The sequence below is a fragment of the Chenopodium quinoa genome, unplaced genomic scaffold (assembly GCF_001683475.1).
Source record: "Chenopodium quinoa cultivar QQ74 unplaced genomic scaffold, ASM168347v1, whole genome shotgun sequence".
In the NCBI taxonomy this organism is placed as follows: domain Eukaryota; kingdom Viridiplantae; phylum Streptophyta; class Magnoliopsida; order Caryophyllales; family Amaranthaceae; genus Chenopodium; species Chenopodium quinoa.
In genome coordinates this window covers 4,022,557-4,044,388 of record NW_018745675.1, presented here as the reverse complement: position 1 = coordinate 4,044,388, position 21,832 = coordinate 4,022,557, and the positions used below count along the sequence as shown (strand labels likewise).

The 21,832-nt window shown below is 37.5% G+C and overlaps 1 protein-coding gene across 3 annotated transcripts; it reads right to left on the bottom strand.

Moving 5' to 3' along the window:
- Positions 1 to 5,964: 5,964 nt before the first annotated feature.
- On the bottom strand, positions 5,965 to 21,623 carry LOC110717237. Of its 3 annotated transcripts, none has more exons than XM_021895896.1 (9): positions 21,224 to 21,623; positions 20,668 to 20,915; positions 20,013 to 20,086; positions 19,657 to 19,916; positions 18,552 to 18,620; positions 18,358 to 18,416; positions 13,505 to 13,606; positions 6,729 to 6,849; positions 5,965 to 6,610 (listed from the first exon to the last, which is right to left on the bottom strand). In XM_021895896.1, exons 2-8 carry the CDS (start codon positions 20,879 to 20,881, stop codon positions 6,749 to 6,751), a joined length of 879 nt encoding a protein of 292 aa, XP_021751588.1. In that variant the 5' UTR covers positions 20,882 to 20,915; positions 21,224 to 21,623; the 3' UTR covers positions 5,965 to 6,610; positions 6,729 to 6,748. The 3 variants fall into 3 exon arrangements, with proteins under 3 accessions (XP_021751588.1, XP_021751589.1, XP_021751587.1); XM_021895897.1 differs by having other exon boundaries at positions 5,965 to 6,420; positions 21,316 to 21,623; XM_021895895.1 differs by having other exon boundaries at positions 21,316 to 21,622.
- Positions 21,624 to 21,832: the final 209 nt, after the last annotated feature.

The window sequence follows — 21,832 nt, the reverse complement described above, 5'->3', positions numbered from 1 at the left end:
AGGTCAGTCTTGGTGTTGTAACTCTCCCGCAGGACACTCAACAAATCTCAAAACATTTGGCGCCGTCTCTGGGGAGAGTACTACTAAGATGGCCTCATAGCAGTCTGTACCACCTGCTACTAATGGCCTACGACCAAAGTCAAGGACCGAGTGCCTCCTCCCTATCCTAAATGTCTGAGTCAGCTTAAACGTCGACCTACCCAAACAGCTTTCAGAATACTTTAATGGGGTATTCACATCCTAACCGAGAGGGTCAGTCAGGCGGCATGTCCGTCTAAACCGACTCTCAGATTATCCACTCGACCCGTATGTGTCTCAGCAGCCATACATGTCGTGTGGACACCCATGCATGCAGTCAGCCCCTTTTCGGGGGTCCGGCGGCAAAAATGTCCATTAGGACTAGCAGCTCCGCATGCAAAAACCTTGGGGAACAACCTTTTGTGTTCTCAAAGAAATAACCTTTTGGTGTGAAAATGCTAGACCGCCAAGTAATACAGGCGTCATCAAGCCAACTGTCAAGCACATCAGGCACCATGAGGCCAAAGGTTTAGTGCTACAGGCATCATGAGGTCATACTTATCCCATGCTTAGACAGGCGGCATCATGCCACCAAGCAGCCTCTCAGTTAATCGGCATGCTCAGGCATGTTGGCATACAAGCGATAGTTAAGCCGACTAAAGGAAGTTCAAATACTTTTAGGCCCAGCTATATACAAGCGGCCTCAATGCTGAGTCCAATGGGTCCGTCCATGCGTGTGAGCAGGGGCTGATTAATACACAGTCGTCCACTAGCTCCCTTGTAAGCATACCATACAGCCGGCACTCCCCCTAACAAGAGCATGCAATTGCACTCAGGAGCGGCAGCCGGCATAATCACGCTTGGAAGAGGCAGCACTTTTTCATGCCCAAGTATGAATGTCTGCCACAAGCGGCATAATAAGGATGCTTGTGTGCTAGTCTCTTCTTGGATATAGGCGACAACCGTATGGTAATAGCAGCTGGCAAGATACCAGCCTCCAAGCATCCGGCCAGGCGGCCATGTACTACAGGCGTCGTGAGGCCAACTATCAAGCACAAGAGGCATCATGAGGCCGAATGTCAAGTGCTACAGGCGTCATATGGCCAAATGCCAAGAGTCAGACGGTCAAGCTTTGTAAGCTATTCTTATTATCATATCATTTTTATGATTGTACAACAAAAAAAAAAAAAAAAAAAAAAAAAAAAAAAAAAAAAAAAAAGGGAAAGCCGCCTAGCTGCATGGTTATTTTGGTGGAAAAAGAAAAGCATGCAGCACTTAAGTATATATTATACATGTGTAGCATACTATTAAATTACTAGCCACACGGCACTTTGACAGTAAAATTTGTGGTCATATGGCAAGCTCCATTTGAAAGCATTAGGTGGCAATCCATTATTATAAGTTTCACATATGTTATTCTCATGCATGAGAACAATATAGCATGCATTTTTGAAAGCTTGCTTGAGCTCTCATGAGACGGCAACCGTATGGATATAGCAGGCGGCAGTCGTAATCAAGAATAGCCACAACCAAGAAGCTGTTGTGAGGGGCAAGATATACAAACGGCTCTCATGCGTGACCAAGGGCTGCCTGGTATACTTGGGTGTCCGAAAGCTCTATTACAAGCATAGGACACAAGCGGCCTTGATTTGAAAGCATACAGCCGGTCAAATATTTTGGCTGAATCAATGGACTCATACGGCACTACCCTTGCCATGAGGGGTTCCAGCAATTTAGGCTCAGTATTCAATGGCGGAGTCGCTACAAAAGCCAAGCAAGATGCGCCTCTTGCATGAATGAAGGTGCGCTTGTGTGTGTGTTAGCATAAGTGGCAAAATTAAACCAAGCGGTGTGAAATGGCAAATGATGTAAAAAGAAGTCGGTTGTGAAGTGCTTGAGTTATGTGATGCGTCTAAAACACCGATCATCCGGCCGGTAAATTACCCCGCATCCGGCATGAATAAGTCCGGCTGTGTACATAACAAGAAACCGGATGGCTATCGTTACCAAACAAAGTCTCTTGTAACCGGCCTGTAGTACATGGCCGGCCTTGTCATCTTTGAGTGAGGGTCTTTATGTTGTGGTTATCAAGGGGGGCAGCCGGTCTTATCATGCGGCGGCCTTCGTGTGTGGGCAAGCAAGACACGCAGCCGAGAGATGCTTTGGCTTCGTATACAACCGGCATTATCCCTGCCAGAGCATGTTATGACACTTAATGGAGTCAGCCGGCTGTGAGTATGAGCAATGTGATGCACCTAACAAGCCAAGCATCCAGCCAGCTCTAAACAATCGACCCGGATGTGTATACTTTGAATAAGCAGCGTGCAATTGGCATCATCAAGCATGAGCATTACGGCTCTTACGCTGTTGTGATCATTAGGCACAACCGGCCCTATCCCAGCCACCGACCATCCGGCCAGGCGGAAAAATGTTTAGCCGGCTGTTTGAAGGCTAGAAGAGTCCGGCTGCTCGGAGGGGTGTCGCATGGGTTGCATTAATAGTTAACCCGGCTGTGAGTTCAGTAGCTGATGCTGCTGCTCGACGCTATTGTCAATGGGGTCATGCGGCATTAAAGATGACATTTAAGCCGGTTGTATGTATGCAAGCTAGGCCATAAACTGTCCGAATTAATGTGCTTGTGCTTCATCCAGCTTCTTTACTCACCTACATGCATTCAAATGGGAGCATTGTCGTTGAGCATCCGGCTATGTTGTTAAGCCGGTTGTGCTTATTCCAAAGCCATCAAGGACAGTTTGAATGGTCCGGCTGTGCGTATATGAGTTTGTTCATGTGTTTGAAGGCCGTATGAGTGGTGATCAAACCGAACCCCCCGGCTTAGCAAACGGCCTCCGTATGTAACATCACTCAACCAAGGAAAGCCTCATGACTCTAAGAGCAGTCAGCATCATCACAAGTGACTTCGAAGCAAAGGATTGACCGTATATTTGGCATGATCACTGCCGCATGTATGTGGGTCAATGCAACCTCATGAAATGCCTAGGGTGATGACCGAGTGTGTGGATGCCTTGCCGAATAAATAGATTTCGAGACCGAGTATAATCATGAGTATGGTTTGAGGCCGAATGAAGGCAAGCGGCATTGTTGTGAGCTCCGTTTGTAGCTTGGTTATCATGAGTATTATGATAACATTTTGATTAAAATAATGGATTGATCAAATCATTATTTAAAAAATGATTGGTCATTATTATGATTATTTTAATCATTGATCAAATCGTTGATCTAACCATTATTTAGAAAATGGTTGGTCATTATTGTGATTATTTTAATCATTGATCAAACCATTAATTAAAAAAAAATAATAATAAAAAATAAAATAAAAATAAAAAACCCCGAGTAGCCACTCCACCCCCAGTCGCATAAGCTAGATGCGACAGCAAGCACCCGGCTTGAGGGAATTTCGGGCTGCCTCGTTCTAACCTCAGCCGGCCCTGAGCCCAGGCCAACATCTTTCAGGCTTTTGCCTGCTGAAATAGGCCTCTCAAGCGCAGGCGGCCTTCTGGTAGAGGCAGGGGCAGCCGGAACCCTTCTTGTTTTGGAAGCAGGCTGGGAGGGCTCCTCTCCCGGTCTCTTCAGCATTTGTCTTAGAGAATGAGGAACATTCTTGCTCCCCGTCTGAAAAGGGAAAAAGCACAGCCGGTTAATATAAAAAAATAAGCTTCAAACAATACAAATGGTAAAAGGCCGGCGCTTACCCCATCATCTTTGGCCGCTAGTTGGGCCCTCTTTTTCTCTAGTTGATCCTTCCGGATCTCTGCAGCAGACTTAGCCGGCGTCTTTTTAGGAGGCACCATTTCTAATCCTTTCTCTACAAGGAAGAAAATCAAAAAATCAGAATCCATTCAAGTATAATACAGACGGCATAAAGTGCCGGTTAACAATCAACATACGTCTGCTAAACATTGTGCTTAGGCCACAGGCGGAAAGGAACGCCTCGTCCTTTAGCCAGTCTGGATGAGGGACCCAGTTTTTGGGGACAATGACTTCTGTCCCATCATCCAAAGGCAAGGAGGTCTTTTTTAACAGACCCGGCTCCATTATTTGATCTCAAGCCTCCTCTGGTACTTTACAAAGGGCGCACTTCTTTCCAAGGAGAGTCGGGTGTGTGTTGTAGCGACGCATCCGGTGGTTCAGTTACAGCGAGGAGGAAGAAACCATGTAAAACTTGCTCTTCCAGCTGCTCCACTTAGACGGCTTGTCAAACATCATCATAAATTCCGGGTGCGTGGTCAATGTATACCACGCATTCCAGCCGCCTGGGGCACGGCTTAGGTAGTGCATATGTGCAAACGCCTCCCAGCTAGGCGTTATGTGCTGCATCTCGCAGGCGGCTATGTATCCTAGTATATTCACCCAAGAGTTGGGTGTTAGCTACAGACGCCAAGGTCGTAACCCCTTAGAATAGCCTTTATTGTGTTATGGACCAATAGCATGCTAACACGTGTCAGCCTCAGAGAGGCCCAAGGGGATCCAATCCTCTACTAACACGTGGCACTTTAACCCTAAAAGGGGAATTGTTCCCCTTCCACTATAAATAAAGGAAAAACCTCATTTATTACACATTCATAAATATACACACAAAACCCGAGCAATATTAATTGCAGACTTCTCTCTTAATCAGAGAGGAAAAACCTTTACATTCCGCACTTTTATACATCCGAAAATGTTCTAACTTGATCGTCGGAGGCGGAACTCCACCCAACCGAATTTTCCGTGGTTTTGCAGGTATAGACGGTCGACGCGCATTCTTGGAATTGTAACTCTCTTGAGGGACTCCAAAAACCCCGAAACAAGTGGGGTTGGTCAAAGAGAGAAATATATTATTTGTGCAAGTGAAGTAAGTCGAAAAAATAAATAATTAAATAATAGTTGGTCATTACCAAATAATGAAGTGTTCTAATTACTATACATTATAAAACAGACGTAAAAAAAAGTGTTAGGGTTATTACAAAACAAAGAGTAGGATATATTCAACAATCATAATTTTGATGAAGGAATATTTTATTTAAATTGTTATGTATTCTTTAAATTCATACTTACTCCGTTTTCTTATACTTGTAACACATCCTTTAGGTACACATTTTTAGGAGGTGATTAATAAAGGAGAACAAATAAATTTATTAAAATAATTTTAACATCGAGAATAGAGATGGATTAGGTACCATGTTTTAAAATTCAATTAAGTTTGTTGTTTACATTGTAAAACAGAGGAAATATTTCTTTTGTACTACATAGATGTCTTATTTATTAAGGAATTGATTTTACCACTAGTAGAAAAACACAATTCCGCACCGGTTCAAAACCCCCCATTCGCACCGATTTTAAACCGGTCTAGAATTAAGGGGTGCGAAAAGAGTATAACAATCGCACCAGTTAGAAAAAAAAAATTGACTTTTAATACCACAAAAATAACAAAAAATGTTTTTCAATACCACATAACACTAAGGGCTTGGCTTCATTTTTTGTATTCAGTATTCTTTTTATTTGAAAACAAAAAACCAAAAACATGATACAAGAAAAAGGTGTTTACACTTTTTTTGTTGCCAATTTTCAAAATTATCATTATTAATAAGCTTTCAAAATGCAAAACAAACCTACAACCGTTCACCCAATCTAAATTATCGAATCTGAAACTACTCTAGGTAGCTAATATCACTTGAATTGAGTTTTACTTACTAACAATAGTAATGGAAATTGAAAAGAAATAATTCATTAACAATAAACATAATGATTCAATTACTCTCGTCATTAATGACAATAACAAGTATCTATTAGTACTTTTAGACCTCTTGTTGGTACAAGTCTACAAATACCAACAAAATTATTGGTACTTTTAGACCTCATATTAGTACACTTGTTATTATCATTTATAGCTAGAGTAATTATTGGCGCGAACTTTATCGCAAAAGTTGCTACTTATACGCTATCTTAGGAAATAGCCTAATCTTTTCTCTATATTTTAGATAATTAAATCAAATGGCTAAGACCAGATGATGTACCAGAATTTCCACACAAAAATTGTAGTACAAGCTATATGTAAAAGGCTTCTCCCTGTAACCCACTTTGGAATAAAATACACTGTCTTACTCAAAATTTCACAAAACAATATTGATAATAATAAGATATATATTAGCAAAACCTCAAGCCATTAACCAACAATACATTGATATCCTGACTAACTGTCATTAGAAGGATCTCACATTCTCCCTGTAACCGCCACAATGTCTGAGAATCTTTGCATCTCACCATCTGATGGAGTCCCTACAGCCCTTCATTGGCACTCGATGCCAATATTCCAGAACAAGTAGACCATTTCACATTCAGCCAAGTTATAAGCAATATGTTCCAGTAACTATCAAACAAGAAATGGCACCCTCATGTTCTCTGCAAACATATCGAGCAAGAAAAATGAGTCGATAACAAATTAGCACCTTCGGTTTACATACTCAGTAGACTTTTCACTGTAATAACAACCCCCGATAATAATCCAAACTCCGCCTCTGACCATAGCACAGTAAACTCGAGTTTAAAGTCAGCTTATTTTTGTTCAATCAACCATCATCACAGTAACATTCTGCAGTAGCAAGGGATAGCAAAATACAATATCAAGCATTGCATTGCAAGCAATCAAGCACAACTAACCAGATAAGATAGACAAGTGTAATTGAAGCATGTTTAGAAGAAAAAAATACCTAATGTAAAACTGAAGGTACTAAAATGCATCCAACTTCCTTGAAGTGTATTTATCACCATGCAATGTGATTCTCCAGCAATCAGCTTGAAATACAAAAACAGAGTTCCTTTTTGGAATAACTGTAGAAGTTTAAGCGGTTAGATATTGAAAACCAATTAATGAACATAGAAATTGGAACTAATCACGAAAAAAAGATCTACAGAGAATAAAGACATGATAACTTGCAGCTATTTATTGACCACACAAACTAACAGTAAAGGAATACTCCAAAATCAACATCTGAAGAGTCAGAGACTTTGCAAACTTGCAATTGTCAACAATAAATGACAAGACAATAATATTACACAAAATCTCAAGCACTCAATAATTACCATGGTACAATGATATGGCTGCATCGTTTCTGTTCGGCTGTATTGTAATGGATTTTCAATTAACCAAACTGAAATCGTCTGGTTCACTACGCAGAACTTCAAAAACCCACAATCTCATCAAATCAAATATTTTAATCCTGACAGCCCCACATTGAGAGTTACATCATGTGTTTCACACACAAATTACTTGTTATTGACACATATCTTCCCAATAATGGCAATAAGCCTCTAATACTAAAACTAATCTTAATACTTTTCTGTTTTTAATACTTCTGACACACCTTCTTGACCTGCTAGGTAAACGACAGATTAAGCTATAAAATTTAAACTGTAACAACTTAGAGTATGTTTGGCCAAGCTTCCGTAAAACAATTTCTGTTTCCTAGAAGTAGTTTTCTAGAAACTGTTCCTAGAGAAACACTTGCAAGAAACATATTTGTTTGGCCACAAAATTTTAGAAGTGCTTTTGAGAAATAGAAAAAATATTACATTGTTTGGCCCTTTGAAAATTGGCATAGTACGGCCATGCTTATTTGATAAAAAGATTGATGTGTATTTGATAAAAGAAGATTAATGTTTATTTGATAAATGAAAATGAGTGGAGTACACTTTATTCATTTTTTTTTTTTTTTTTATATAAGACCCATTATATTTCTCAAATTTCTCTACCTTTTCCTTGCGAGTGCTACTGCATTAAGCTATTATCTTAAATCAAACCACCACGGCACCACCACTTGCTATTCTTAATATGTCGCTTGCTAAACCCATAAAAACCCATCCTAAAAATCATAGGATCGAATACATCAATACTCCCACCTGCTCCTCTACAAGTGCACCAATTTCGCCACCACAATCTCCATCAGGCCGGCGATGGTAAAGCTTCGGGGTTTTAATTGCAAATATAGAGCATGTTCTTATGGAGTTGTGGTCAATTTACAGAGATAAAGATAGAGAGAGAGCGGCAAAAGGGCTTGATTTTATGAGAGGATATAAGGTCATTTTAACTTTTTTTGAGGGTATATTGGTCCACAAAAATTTTCATTTAATGGTAAACTCCTCCCCGAGAAACTGAACAAAGAAGCTACAAATTGTAGCTTCTACTTCTACAGTGTATTTTATTCCAAAGTGGGCTTCTCGAGAAGCTGAAATTACTTTTGTAAATCACACTGTTTGGCCAAGTTTCTCCTTTTACCACTTAGAAGCACTTTGAGAAGCCCGGCCAAACAGGCACTTAATAACTTCTTTTAATCGGTGGTAAAATTATTTTAAAAACTTTGTCCATATACCTATTCTAATATCTTCCTTCTCTATTAGTAAATAAAAATTAAAAAAAAAAAAAAAAAAAGTTTGATATTTTGAAAATGTAATTTCCATTTACAAATTAATATTTTATATAATGAGTAAGATACATGGTTAAAATTAAAGAATCTAACAAAGTTGCTCTCAAACTCTTTTAATACCTCAACTAGATCATCAAAACTCTAATATGAGTTGAAACCTCAAATATAAACCAAAAATATGGAAATTTCTACCAAATAGATGAGTCAAAGATTGATACATAGGTCTGATATGAATTCTTGAGCCTCAAGTAGTCTATGGCTTTGATGTGCAGTCGTAACTTGAAAAATTGAATGAACTATTGAGTTCAAATACTCACTTTTAACTCCCTCACCCCTCTCCCTATCCCTATCTCTTTGTGACACATGCAATAACAAAATAAGATGATTATGCTCATTTGGGGCAATGTATACAAAATTCTACACATTGTTGTACAATAATTTTCACACATCAATCTTAAAATTTCCAGTAACACTTAAGAGGTGATATTTGTAATGATGGTTTTGAAGAGCTTAAGGGGTATTTGTGTTATGGGTTTCAAGAATGAAAAAGGGAAACAACACCTTTTTTTTTTTTTTATTATTATTATTATTATTATTATTATTATTTTTTGTTTAGGCCATTTTAATAAGACACTATGATGTTGTTTACTTGTTTGGTTGCTTTTAATATCAATAGGCAATCAAAATCCCATGAATTTCATTTTAGCAATGTTGTTGGTTGACATTAAAAATGAAAAATGAAGGAAATCACAATTCATAAGAATTTTTACTTCCCATAAAACAAGGGAATTTTTTCACCCCCCGACCTTTGGTCATTCACAATTCCTAGCATTTACAAATTCCCACATGATAACCAAACACATTTGTATAATTCCTAGGAACTTTACAAAGGAAGTAATTTCCCAAGAATTAGAATTTCCCGCATCACCACACGAGGCCTATAATCCTCCTTTATTCCCTTTTTAGATCTCTAAACTTGGACCTCCCCTTTGAGTAACCACGGCCACTAGGGACCCCTACTCTTGCTTCTTCCTCCATTCTCAACAGCAAGAGCTTGTAAAAAACTCCTATATCCTTTCTTCTAATCTCTTTATTGAACAAGCTCTCTTTGATCACATCAAAAGATAGTCAACACTGAGTAGAGTTACTAATAGTCAAAGCGAAGGTATCCCATTTGGCAAACGCTAATGGAAGACTTGTTATATTGCAAAGACTTACATGAATTAATTGAAACATCACAAAAGCAAATGGTAGCATTCTAAACCAACAAAACCCGAAAAAATGGATGAAAAAGAATCGGTAAAGTTGAATAGAAAGACTTTAAGGACTATTAGACACTGGATTGATGTAAACACTTTCAATCATGTGTCTCAAGATTCTAGCCCATATGACTTGTGGAAGAAATTGAAAGGTCTTCATGAAAGAAAGTCCGCTCATAACATTCATTGATCAAGAGACATGTTAATCTGATATTGAAAAGTGAGAAGTCAGTTTCTGAGCATCTTAGTGAATCCCAACACATCATTAACAAGCTGACTACTAATACTAGTAGACTCTAAAAGCCGAATAATTGAGAAACCTTGGTTGTGACTATTAGTAACTCTACTAAACGTGGTGTGCTATTATTGGATGTGATCAAAGAGAGAATGTTCAATGAAGAGATAAGAAGAATGGGGATGGGAGTTGACAATTCACAAGATCTTGTTGTTTAGAATAGAATAATAAGCGAGGGTAGGGGTCCTAATGGCCGTGGTAACTCGAAGGGGAGGTCTAAGATGGGAAAGAGATTAGGACATGTCATTATTGAAATAAGCTAGGCCACATCAAAAAGTTTTGCTACTATTGGAAGAAAGAACCAGGTGAGGAACAAGATTCGCAAAAAACGAGAGATGATTAAAATATTGCAAAACTGATGATGAGGTCACTTTGATTTGTGCAGCTAGTGAGTGTCATCATGTTGAAAGTTCACATAAATATTGCTTGTAGTCCTGAACTACAAAGCTAGTGACTTTGGTAGTGTGAAGCTCAGAAAACATTGTTGGGTTAGGTGATATTCATGTAATGAGAAGTGTTGGGTGCATGCTTACATTGAAAAATGTACGTCATATTCCTGATGTGCGCCTTAACTTGTCTACTAATGTTCTTGATCAAGAAGGCTTCCGACATACATGTGATGATGGAAATTAAAAGTTGTCTAAGGGTTGCTCGAGGCGAGTTATGTTGCTCTTTGTACAAGACATACTCGAGTGTATGTTCAGAATGGTGAGTTGAATGCAGTAGAAGGGAAGAATTCTCCTAACTTGTGGCACGGAAGATTAGGACATATGAATGACAAAGGTTGAAACTTTAACGGGTGAACATTTATTCCTATTGATAAAACTGTTTTTCTTAACCCTTCTGCTAACTGTTTGGAGCAAAGCAGCATAGAGCTTTTTTTTTAAGATGCCTATCAGAAAGCAAGCTTAGTTGGAGTTAGTACACTCTAATGTTTGTGGTCCCATTGAAATTGATCTCTTGGTAGTAATAGATATTTTGTCATGTTTATTGATGACGCTACTCACAAAAACTTAGGTGTACATGTTGAAGTCATAAAGTCCAGTGTTCGAGGTCTCGAGAAATTTCATGCCATGGTAGAAAGGGAAATGGATAGAAAGTCGAACCATCTCCGAACAATGGTGGTGAGTATACTTCGAATGAATTCAAGTAATATTTCTCACAGCATGGCATTAAACATAAGAGGACAACCAAGTTCACCATAACACAATGGAGTAGCAGAAAGGATGAACGGAACCATTGTGGAGAAAGTGAGATATATGCTTAGAATCACTGATCCTCCTAAGACATTTTAGGCTGAAGCGATATAATGTGTCGTGTACTTGATCAATCGTTCTCCATCCATTCCTCTTGGTCTTGATATTCCTAAGAGAGCATGAAATGGGTGTGATCCTTCACAATTGCATTTCAAAGTCCTTGGATTCAGGCATACATGCATGTGCCACAAAGACTAAAGCTTGATTCCAAGACTAACCCATGTGCATTTGTTGGTTACAGTGATGAAGAGTACGGTTTCAAACTATATGACCCAAAAAAGGAGGTATTGAGAAGTAGAGAATGGTTATGAGTCCAAGGAGCACTTCTACTTCAGCATTGTCTTTTGATACTACTAATATTGTTTGTTCTCTTACTCCTACAAATGAAAATGTTGAGGAGATTCATGATGATGTTGATGAGGTACAATTTGATGTTGATGTACCAATTTATGATGATGATGGTGTTGTTCTTGATGAGTTTTCATCAAATGAGGAAGAAATACATGATGAAGAGGTAAATGCTAGGACAAACAAGTCAATGAGCTCATAGCAAGGAATCATAAATCTCTCATCTTGTACCGCAACTATAGCTATAGGTCCAGCCTAAGTCTTGGTAAAATATGTTTTAAATTTGGTCCACTTTGGACAGCCCAACAGCTAAGCATTTTACTCGTTTTAGTTTCCGATTGGTGCTTATCTTTGTGGCTTCTTCAGTAAGCATTGTAGTAGTAACACTTAGATGAAATGAGGGTAGTAAGAATGGCACACACACAAAAATCCAAAAAAAAAAAAAGAAAGAAAGAAAGAAAAAAAAAAGAGGGTTTCAAAGAGAGCCTTCAGAAATCTGTCTATTACCAAAAATTCGATCATTTGATCATGCTGTAAATGTTAGCCTATTGAGGACACATAGGACCTTTATTTGAACAATTGAATTGATTGAAGCTCTGGTTCGTCCGTCCGTAATTGCTGCAGGCTGTCCGTAATTGCTGCAGGCTAGAGACCCGCGTTTGGGTGATTTCTATACCTTTTATCTTTCAATTGTTCATCTCTTATTGATGTTGTTGGTGGGTGTATAAACCTTTTGTTGACTGATTTGGGTATATTTTACCCTCAGTTATCAATAAGAGAAGCTTAAGGTGTACTCCTCAAATGGTCCCGTGGTTTTTACTCTTCACATCGGAAAGGTTTTCCACTAAAAATATCGTGTTGTTTGCTTTAAAATTTCTGCCATATTGATCCTTGGGGATGTCATGTGTACTACTCAAGTCCTACACTTGGGGATGGAGCAACGAAAAAAACTCACCCACCCACCACTTGATCCATCCAACTACCAAAAAAACCCACCCCACACCACCCACACGAAAAAAACACTATCCCACTATGAAAATAACACACACAAACACCACAAAAATCCACCCAGCACCACTTACACCACCATAAAAACCCAACTACCTTTTATTATAAACCAAAATTTGAAGAGAAAAAAAAAATCATAAATGGAAGAACGAGAGATGCATACACATATCATTAGTCATGGCTCTAGATGATCAAACTTAACCATAAGAACTCAAGATCCGGAGCTTTCATGGTTGATTTTGACCTCTAAAGCTTCGACGAGTAGTTGAGTAGGAGCGGCGACCAGAGAGGTCGGTGGTGAGATTATTAGAAACAAGGAGACTATGGTCGAGCAACATGAATAGTGGTGAAAGATGGAAAGAGAGGAGTGAATTTGTCAACTTGTCAACCCAAACAATATTCCAAAATTAAGGTTATTCCTATTTCACTATGTCTCTTTCTTGATTTCATTCCCTCTTCTCTTTGCAAACAAAACTCTGCCTCAAACTTTTTTGTTCATTACCATTATCACCTAAAAACGCATTGTTGTTCCAAATAAAAGTCAATTAAAATTGAGTGAAGATAGATGTAATAAAAATTGATCAGGAATAGAAACAAATTGATCAGTCCCTTCAAAATTCCTTAAAGCATAGAAATCAAAAGCTCAGGAATAGAAGCAAATTGATCAGATAACATTTTAGAAAAAGTCAAACCTCATCATGAAGCAAAATTATTTACCACAACCTTTACTTCGGCATATGAGACAACTAAGAGGACAGGTCCTATGGTTACATTTTACACAAACATCCAAACGGTACCAACAATTGAATTTTCAAAAGGGGTAACAAGTATGAAGAAAAGCTCCAGAAATATTTATTAAATACAAATGAATAACATTTCAGATTATTGCGTATTTACCTCGAAAGTTATTCTCTTTTGTAACTACTCCAAATGTCTCAGCTGTTTCACGGATCATGATGCCGACCACCCCAATAAAAGAATCAATTTTGCAGTCAACCACTGCCAATAAAAAAAAAGGATATAATGAGCTACAAACATGTTTAGAAAAAAATCACCTTTGCCATGGAGTTCTTAGCTAGTTTCCACTTATAGACATAGACAAGCAATTATCTCATACAAAATTTTGCAAGCAATCCTATCAGCAAGTTGCCATTACTTTTAAAAATGAAACAGAAATTTAGTACAATTGAAATTGCAATAACAAACACAGATATCAAAAGGTAAATTTTGATAATATGAGCAGAAGAAAATTGAATATTTTAACTCCATTGTACAAACCAAGTGATTTTGAGTCCAAACTATTTTTTGCATGTACTGCACAGAAATTTTGTTAAACTGAATTCATCTGCGTAAGAAATGGTATATGACCATTAGATTCATTCCTATGCATTATGATTCTAAACGTAACATTTATCATCCATAACAATGTACTCTAAATTTCATTTAAGTGGAAATTTATAATTTGGATATTCCAACATAAGCTGGTGATCACATCATTCAGTATAGTCCTATGTGGTCCTATGCACTGTGATATGTGAAGGAGCATAATTTAGAACTAATAAAACTGACCATGATTTAGGATATCATGTAACAGTCCATGATATTATTATGCCATGCCATAATTAATACCTCAAACATTGGCCATTGGGTCAAAAAATTACGTCCCATAGTGCGCTAAAACTCCATTATGTAATGGCATTACAGAAAAGTTGATCTACATTACTACATAAGACTGTATGTACAAATATCCAAATGAAGACTCAATTTTATAACGTTAACCCTATAAAACCATGATTTATGAAATTTGAAGTCTAAGTTTTGAACTCCGTCCCTAGGGTAAATTGCATATTGTAATTGAATATTTCTTAAAAATTCAGGAGATAATCAAACATCAGATAAAAATATGCATAGATAATTTCATTGGTGGGGCCGGCTCAAAAACACAAGTCAAGCAAGAATAGACTTTTTCTAGCTAATTGTGTGAGTGTGTGTGTGTGGGGGGGGGGGGGAGGGGGGGGTGGAGGCCTTCATGGCCCACCTCCAAACTCCTTTTTATTAAAGCTGCCCTGGACGTCTAAGAAAATATAATAAAAAAAATTAACTATATAATAGGTCAGTGCTTACGAAAATTGCTTGGAGGCCCTTATGAATGCACGGGCTGGTCTCTCTCTCTCAAGGTAACACCCCTCCTTTTCCTCCAAACTATTGTATATGAGAACCCCTTCCCAACCCTATGTTACAGAAATCAATACCAGCCTAACAGGTAACATGAGAACTGGTTAAATTTTTTGGGGCAGCAATTCGGTCAATATGAATATTAATGTTACATTAATTTTCTTGAATATTTTATTAAAAGAGCATAAGCCCTTTCCCACTATAGGGCTAATTAAATAATCTGACTTAGATACCTCCAAGCCTTCCCTCCTTTTTTTGGTCAAGCAATCTTATCCCAAGCCATAATGCTTCAAGAACTCTCTGGGTGGCTTGGGACAAGATTGCTTGACATAAAAAGCAGAGGGGAGGGGGCATAGAATAAATATCATAAGACCTTAAGAAAGCCTGCTATCTCAAATTATGGTGGGAAGTCTTGACAAATGTAAATAACCTTGTTGTGCAAATGCTAAGGGGATAATATTGTAATCTAAAGTTAGGGCTTAAGTATTCTGCAAAGGGTCTCACACCTGCAGGAGTATGAGAAAAGTTTGGAAAGTTTTCACAGATCCCTTTAACGGAATGTAGGACCAATATAATTCTTTTCTAGACTGATAGTTGGTTGGGGATGAGATCCCTCTCACCATGGCCTAATAATTTAAAGTGGAAAAAAAAAAAATATCTTGCAACTAGTATAACCACTCCAACTCCCACAAGAAATCAGAGATCTAATTAATCCTATCCCCATCCCTATCCCTAACTCCTCCAATGCTGGATTTATTTATTCGCACCCCCACTTGTAAGAGTAGTTACTAAACTATAAGGCTTTAAATCTTGTCAAGAAATCATGTAGAGGCTTTGACAATCACTCGAGTTGCATATGGGAGATAAATATTCCCCAAAAAAATCCATTTCATCCTTGGATTTGTCATTCAAGACAGGCTGGCTCATAGACAAGGTTTTTTTTTCATGAAAAATCATTAACTCACCCGCATGTAATTGATGCCCTAGTTCTAGGGAGGATTCGCTAAATTTGTTGAGTTTGTTCCTATGTTAAAGAAGTTTGAAACACACTCCCACCATTTTCACAGATACCCTTCATACTTGACTCAAAAAACCTACTCTTGCCTAGTAAAACCCCTCTAACTCACAACCTCTCCCTCCTAAATAACTATTGTCCTTCTTCATTTGGTCAATATGGACTCTGAGGAACACTGCTATTTTCCAGAACACGGCCCAACATACCAGAGCGTGCACAAAGCACAAAGTCTGGCCTAGAAAGTTTACATGCATCAAATAAATCTCTTCTACCCAATACCAAGATAATATGTCACTTCCCCTCCCCACCCCCCACCCCATTAAAAGGATTTCTCTTGAATGTGATGCCTCTTTCGACGGTAAGCACTATGCGATATTTGCAGGCTATCTAGTGATGAAAAGAGGATGGTTGTTTGGTTCCAAATTTTTCCTTGCCTCTCTCCTTTAGGAGAACTGGAAACAATCTAGGCTTCAAATTTGTGTGGACGAAAGATGGGCAAGTAATAAGGCAATTGAGAATGGAAGAGCTTAACAACCCCAAAGACAAATGCATAGTCCTGTGTATAAAAGCAGAGACCTAATGTCTGTGATTAATCATGGAGGGCTAAACATGTGTCAAGAAGCGGAACAGACTCGCAAATAGGGAGCATCCACAATAAGAAACTACAACCTTTGTAGCTCTGCTTTGCCACATCACTATTCTCAAATTATATCAATTCCAAGCTACAACCTCTTCAATGGAAAGCCAAAAGTACTAGTATGTCCCACATGCCAATTATCATTTATTTTTTTATATACAATTCACACTTTGCAATTGTCTTTTAATTATAAGTATTTATAGTTGTGGATAAAAATTTTAATTGTGGTTCAAAATTCTTGGAACCAAAAAAAAATCTGAATTATAAACATTATAAACTTTAAATGACACTTTAATTTGTAGGAATTTAGAGTAAATTCTTTGTAGGAAGGGAAAAAAATCACAACGTAACACATACAGATTACAATTTATATACGATCGAAAGAGGAAGTATGTCAATTATTCCGAAACAAAGGGCGTAAAAATCAAACCAACATCATTAAATAAATGCGGCCCCAATCAAACTACTTGCATTATTGTCATTATTAAACGTGAAACTACGTAGCTTTGTAGAGCTACATAGTTTCATAAAGCTACAACTAATACTCTATTGGTGAGGCTTGTTGCTTTATCTATTTAATTTTGCAAGCTGGGAGCTAAAGTGCTTCATTGTGGATGCTCAGAGTGTAAGAAAAGGGATACTTTTTCTAATGTGAATATGACTTTCCCTGAAAAAATTTACAATGGTCCTCCTATAATGAACTAATTTCCAAATTGTGTTTGTTTTCATATTTCTGCTACGCATAAAAAAAATTATTTAAAAACAAAGATACAAGACAAAAACTCTAAGACACAACTACAGATTTGTTTGATTCTGAGATTTATTATGCAGGTTTCCCAAAGTAGAATTTTGAGATGAGATTCAAGATTTTCTATAATCCTTGAAACTGGAGAGAATTTCTTAGAAAATTATAGTGAGAAGTTGCTATTGCATCTGTAAGCTCATCACTCTTTCAAAATGATTGGTTACAAAGTGGAAGAAAGGAAAGGGATCAATTATGAGGCAATGGATTTGATCAAAGAAGAAACAAGAGAAAGAAGGCAGATGAGAAGAGATAACATCTAGGAGGAGAAGGGAGGGAGGGGGGGCGAAGCAGGGTTGCCATGGCAGTCAATAGGAGAGGTGGGCCGTGGAAGAAATAAGAGGGAATGGACTAGAGTTCTCTGGTCCCATAGCTCAAAATTCAAATATCTTACGTAGTATTTAGTTTAAAGCACAATTACCTATGGCAAAATCTTGAAACAGAAAATCAGGTTACTTCTATTTTATCCACGTTAAGAATAGCTAAAAAATCATGTGGATATACTTCACAATTGCAAGGTTGTGAATCTTGTGATGGACTTCTGGTACAAACTATGCTGCCTGTGGCAATTCAAGACTAAAATATAGGAGGAATGAAATGGAATGCTTGAAAGACATAGGGCATTAAAGCTGATTTGTAAAGCCTTTGGCTGCACCTGCCAATTTGTATGGGATGAACAGAACCATAAACTATCCAAAGGAGACCTGACCTTGCACAGCTTATATAACCATAATAAAGAGAGGCTATTCAGAGTAATGACCCAAATGAGAAACAAAACAAATACTAAGTATGAAATTGGGTAGGTTGTAAGATCATATTGGTTTTGTTCACTACTCATGATGTATGCTCTTGATCTCAAGCTAGGTATGCTGCAGTTATTAGAATAATAATTATTTCAGTCCCTGCCCCCAATGCCAAAAGAAAAAAATATATATATACTAGGAAGCCTGGTGGTTGTTATAATCTTATTCCTCAGTCCATTTTGATTTATTTACAGTAATTCAGACAACCTACTGATGATTAACATCAAACAATCAGATTTTTCATGAATATTGCATTGTGCTAAATTAAATACGAAGCACAAAGTATATAATATATTAAAGCACAATGAAATCAGAAACCTCGAAGAATAGCACCATGGAGATCTGCAACATATAGAGAGTGGGCCACATGATTTTTCCTACAGACATAAAATGAAATATTTGAACATAAAATTCAAATGTCCCTAAAAGGTAAGAAAGAAACCGATGCACTTTTTCATATTGATGTATAAAAATATACATAGATAAATAAAAGCCACAAGAGGAGCTCTTACCCGCCGTTTTTCAAAAGCTGCATTACATACTTCTGCCACATCTCATGCATTGGCATAAAAAGCTCAAATCTAGAAACAAGACAAGGTAGACAACTTAAAAAAGGGCCCAAGAACTAACGTACACAAAATAAATAAATAAATAAATAAATAAATAAATAAATAAATAAATAAATAAATAAATAAATAAAATAAAGGTTGAATGGAGAGTGGAGAGATTCAAGAGACACCCTGACGCAGTGATGCAAAACTATTAATTGTTCAGATATTACAAAAACTGAAAACATATAAAAACAAACCAAGACAATGAGGTACTCAAAGTGTACGATCAATCCCTGTGTGCTGGAGGGACGACCGCAACCTACTTCTATAACTAAGGTCATAGCCAATAACAATATTCGGAAGGGAACAAAATCTTGGTTCAGAAGAGCTTCAGCAAACAAACACTGATAACTAAACTTGTACCAAATTATAAAGGTTGAGACAAATGTGTTAGCACATAAATCAAAGACAAATGACTTCAATGAAGAAAATAAGCCGGACTAAGAAAATGTACAAATACTCATAAAACAAATAAGCCAATAAGCCTACATAACCCATCTGTATCATCAAACTTAAGCAATTTTTGCAGAAAAAAATTCCATCAAATGAATGGTAGGAGGGTCTTAGCTCATTAAAAGATCTGAAGTCTGATTTAGAAGAAAGCTACACGTTATCATCTACCAAATCACCCAGCACCAAACAGTAGCTCACACCTTTTCTCTCTCATCCCCATTTCTCAGCCCACAAAACTACAATCTCCACCTCATCATCACTGATGATATTATGAGAATATTCACTGACATCCTATATTTTTTCTTTCCCATTAACATCAGAACATTCATAAGATCTTAAATGAGTCCAGGGCCCAGGGAAAAACAAACGTCTCTTAAAAGGTCCCAATGAAAGTGTCCAACACATTGTACATTGATATACTGATAAGGAAAACATATCTCAACCAGACATTTAGAAATACATGCAAAGAGATTATTGTATCTGTAAAAATGAAAGACAAAAATTTACTGTACACAGTTTTTTTTATAAAAAAATAAAGCATTTAAGCACTCACTTGAGTAGGTCCCGAGGCAGATTGGACCCACACTTTTTCAGCTGTTTCATGGACATATGCCTCTTAGAACGCTTGGAGTTTGCACGCAATGCTCGTAAGCGGGCGACAGATGTATTATTCCCTTGTACAAAATTATCAAGTAGAATCCAATTATCAAACTTTACACTCCTAGAGCCCTGAATGTACTTCTGAGCAGAATCACCCTTCTGAAGGAGCTCGTGCAAAATTTTATCAACTGCAGTCTTGTCTTTATTAGATAGCTGAACAATCCAAGAAAGATATAAAAAGTATAAGCCCCATACATGTACCAAAAAAAAACAAGAAACTCCCTTCTAAAATATGCTTCAACCACTCACCTCTACAGTAATCAGGAGATTTGCATGCACAGACTCACAAATACGCGAGTAAGTAAGACCCTCTCCTTCCAAGTCTGCAAGAATTTGCATACATGACTTGCACAAGTGAGTTCCATCAAATATAATAATAAAATAGATAAATAATCAACAGCATGAGGCAGAAAATCTTTATCCAGACATGGGCACCAAACAAATTATCTGCGGCCTGTTAATAATCAACAGCATGTGGCAGAAAATCTTTATACAAAATTATCTGCGAACTGCAGTAAGACCCTCTCATTTCAGCACTAGTTCAAAAAAACCACATAAAGCAAAACTTTCAGCATTATCTCATCAATCACTAAAAATTGGATTAATAGCTGGATAAAATAATCATTAAGCGAAGGTAATTGATCGCAAGGATGCATCCAAAAAAGAAAACAACACATAATAGATAATTGAAACAATCTTAGGTTTATATAACATCTATTCAAGAACTACAAAAGAGAACTTTTGTGCTGTAAATGGAGCAATTTTTACTCATCTATGCATCTCAAGAATCTATTGATACATGTTCAACAGGTAATTCAATCTCAGTTAACAATAACAAATAAAACAAATGTCAAGATAATTTAATGGCAATGAAAAGAAAAAAAAAATAATAATAATAACAGACCTTTTTTTAATGAAGTATTCTGCACAGAAGCAGCTGATGCTTCAGCCGAAGGTCCTATAGAAGAACCAACAAGTGCAGGCTTCAAAAGCGTCTCGTGACACCTTCGCTTCTCCCTTACTTGAGGCTGAGCCTCGGCTTTCGCAGCGGCAAATCGGCGTTCCAATGCCTCCATGGTCCGTTTCTTCTGTTCATCTACAAACATCTTTGTTGCCATGAGACCAAATATTGCTGAATCAACCTTTCACCCGCTGCATCCAAAGTTGAGCATAACCTCTTTATATATAATAAGCAAAATTCGTTTTACTAATAATTATTTCTTGACAAATCTTCACAATTTACACACTAGAATTTAAATTTTACAATTCAAAAAAATAATGAAATGTCATTGCAAATTTCCAGGCTTAATCACTAAATGGTAACAAAATATTAATATACAATTGAATGTTATACCATACAATTTGTTGTTCATATTCGCATTATACAAATTAGTGATGCACGGATTCGTCAAATCCTTGCCCAGCCCATTTCTTAAAAGCTAAAAACCCAAATTACATACCTAATTTAAGTTTTCTCATTTTCTCAAAAACCGTAAATATTCAAGCAGCTGCGATTTCTCGATTCAGTTAGAGGCGACCAGCAGCGACCTACCTGCACGAGGCGACGGGGTTGAAATTGACGCTTGCGGCTGCTATTTACGGCTATTATTGTTGTTGACTTGTTGCATATGTTTATGCGGCGGTGAGGGAGAGTTTGTCGGTGCTGGATACAGAGGCAGAGGTAGCAGGTGGTAATTTTAAGTGTGAGTGTGTTTGTTGCAACTTGCGGGTGGAGGCAGGGGCAAGGTGGGAGAGGCCTACAGGTGGTTGTAGTGTTGGATGGTGGCTGTTGGGTGAGGGATGAATGTGGGTGTGTGCGTGTTAGCAGGGAGAGTTCACCATATGAAGCAACAATAAGTAGTGGTGAAACTAATGCGGTTTAAAACCGAATTAAACCGCAAATCAAATCGAATTAGAAATGTGGTGCGGTATTTTTTTCTAACATGGTTCGGTGCGGTTTGAGGAATCCCAAAACCGAATTGATATATTTTGATTTCGGTTTTAAGATTTGAAAAACCGAATTATGATCAATGGTGGCATGAATGGCTTTTTTAAGGGAAAGAAGGGCA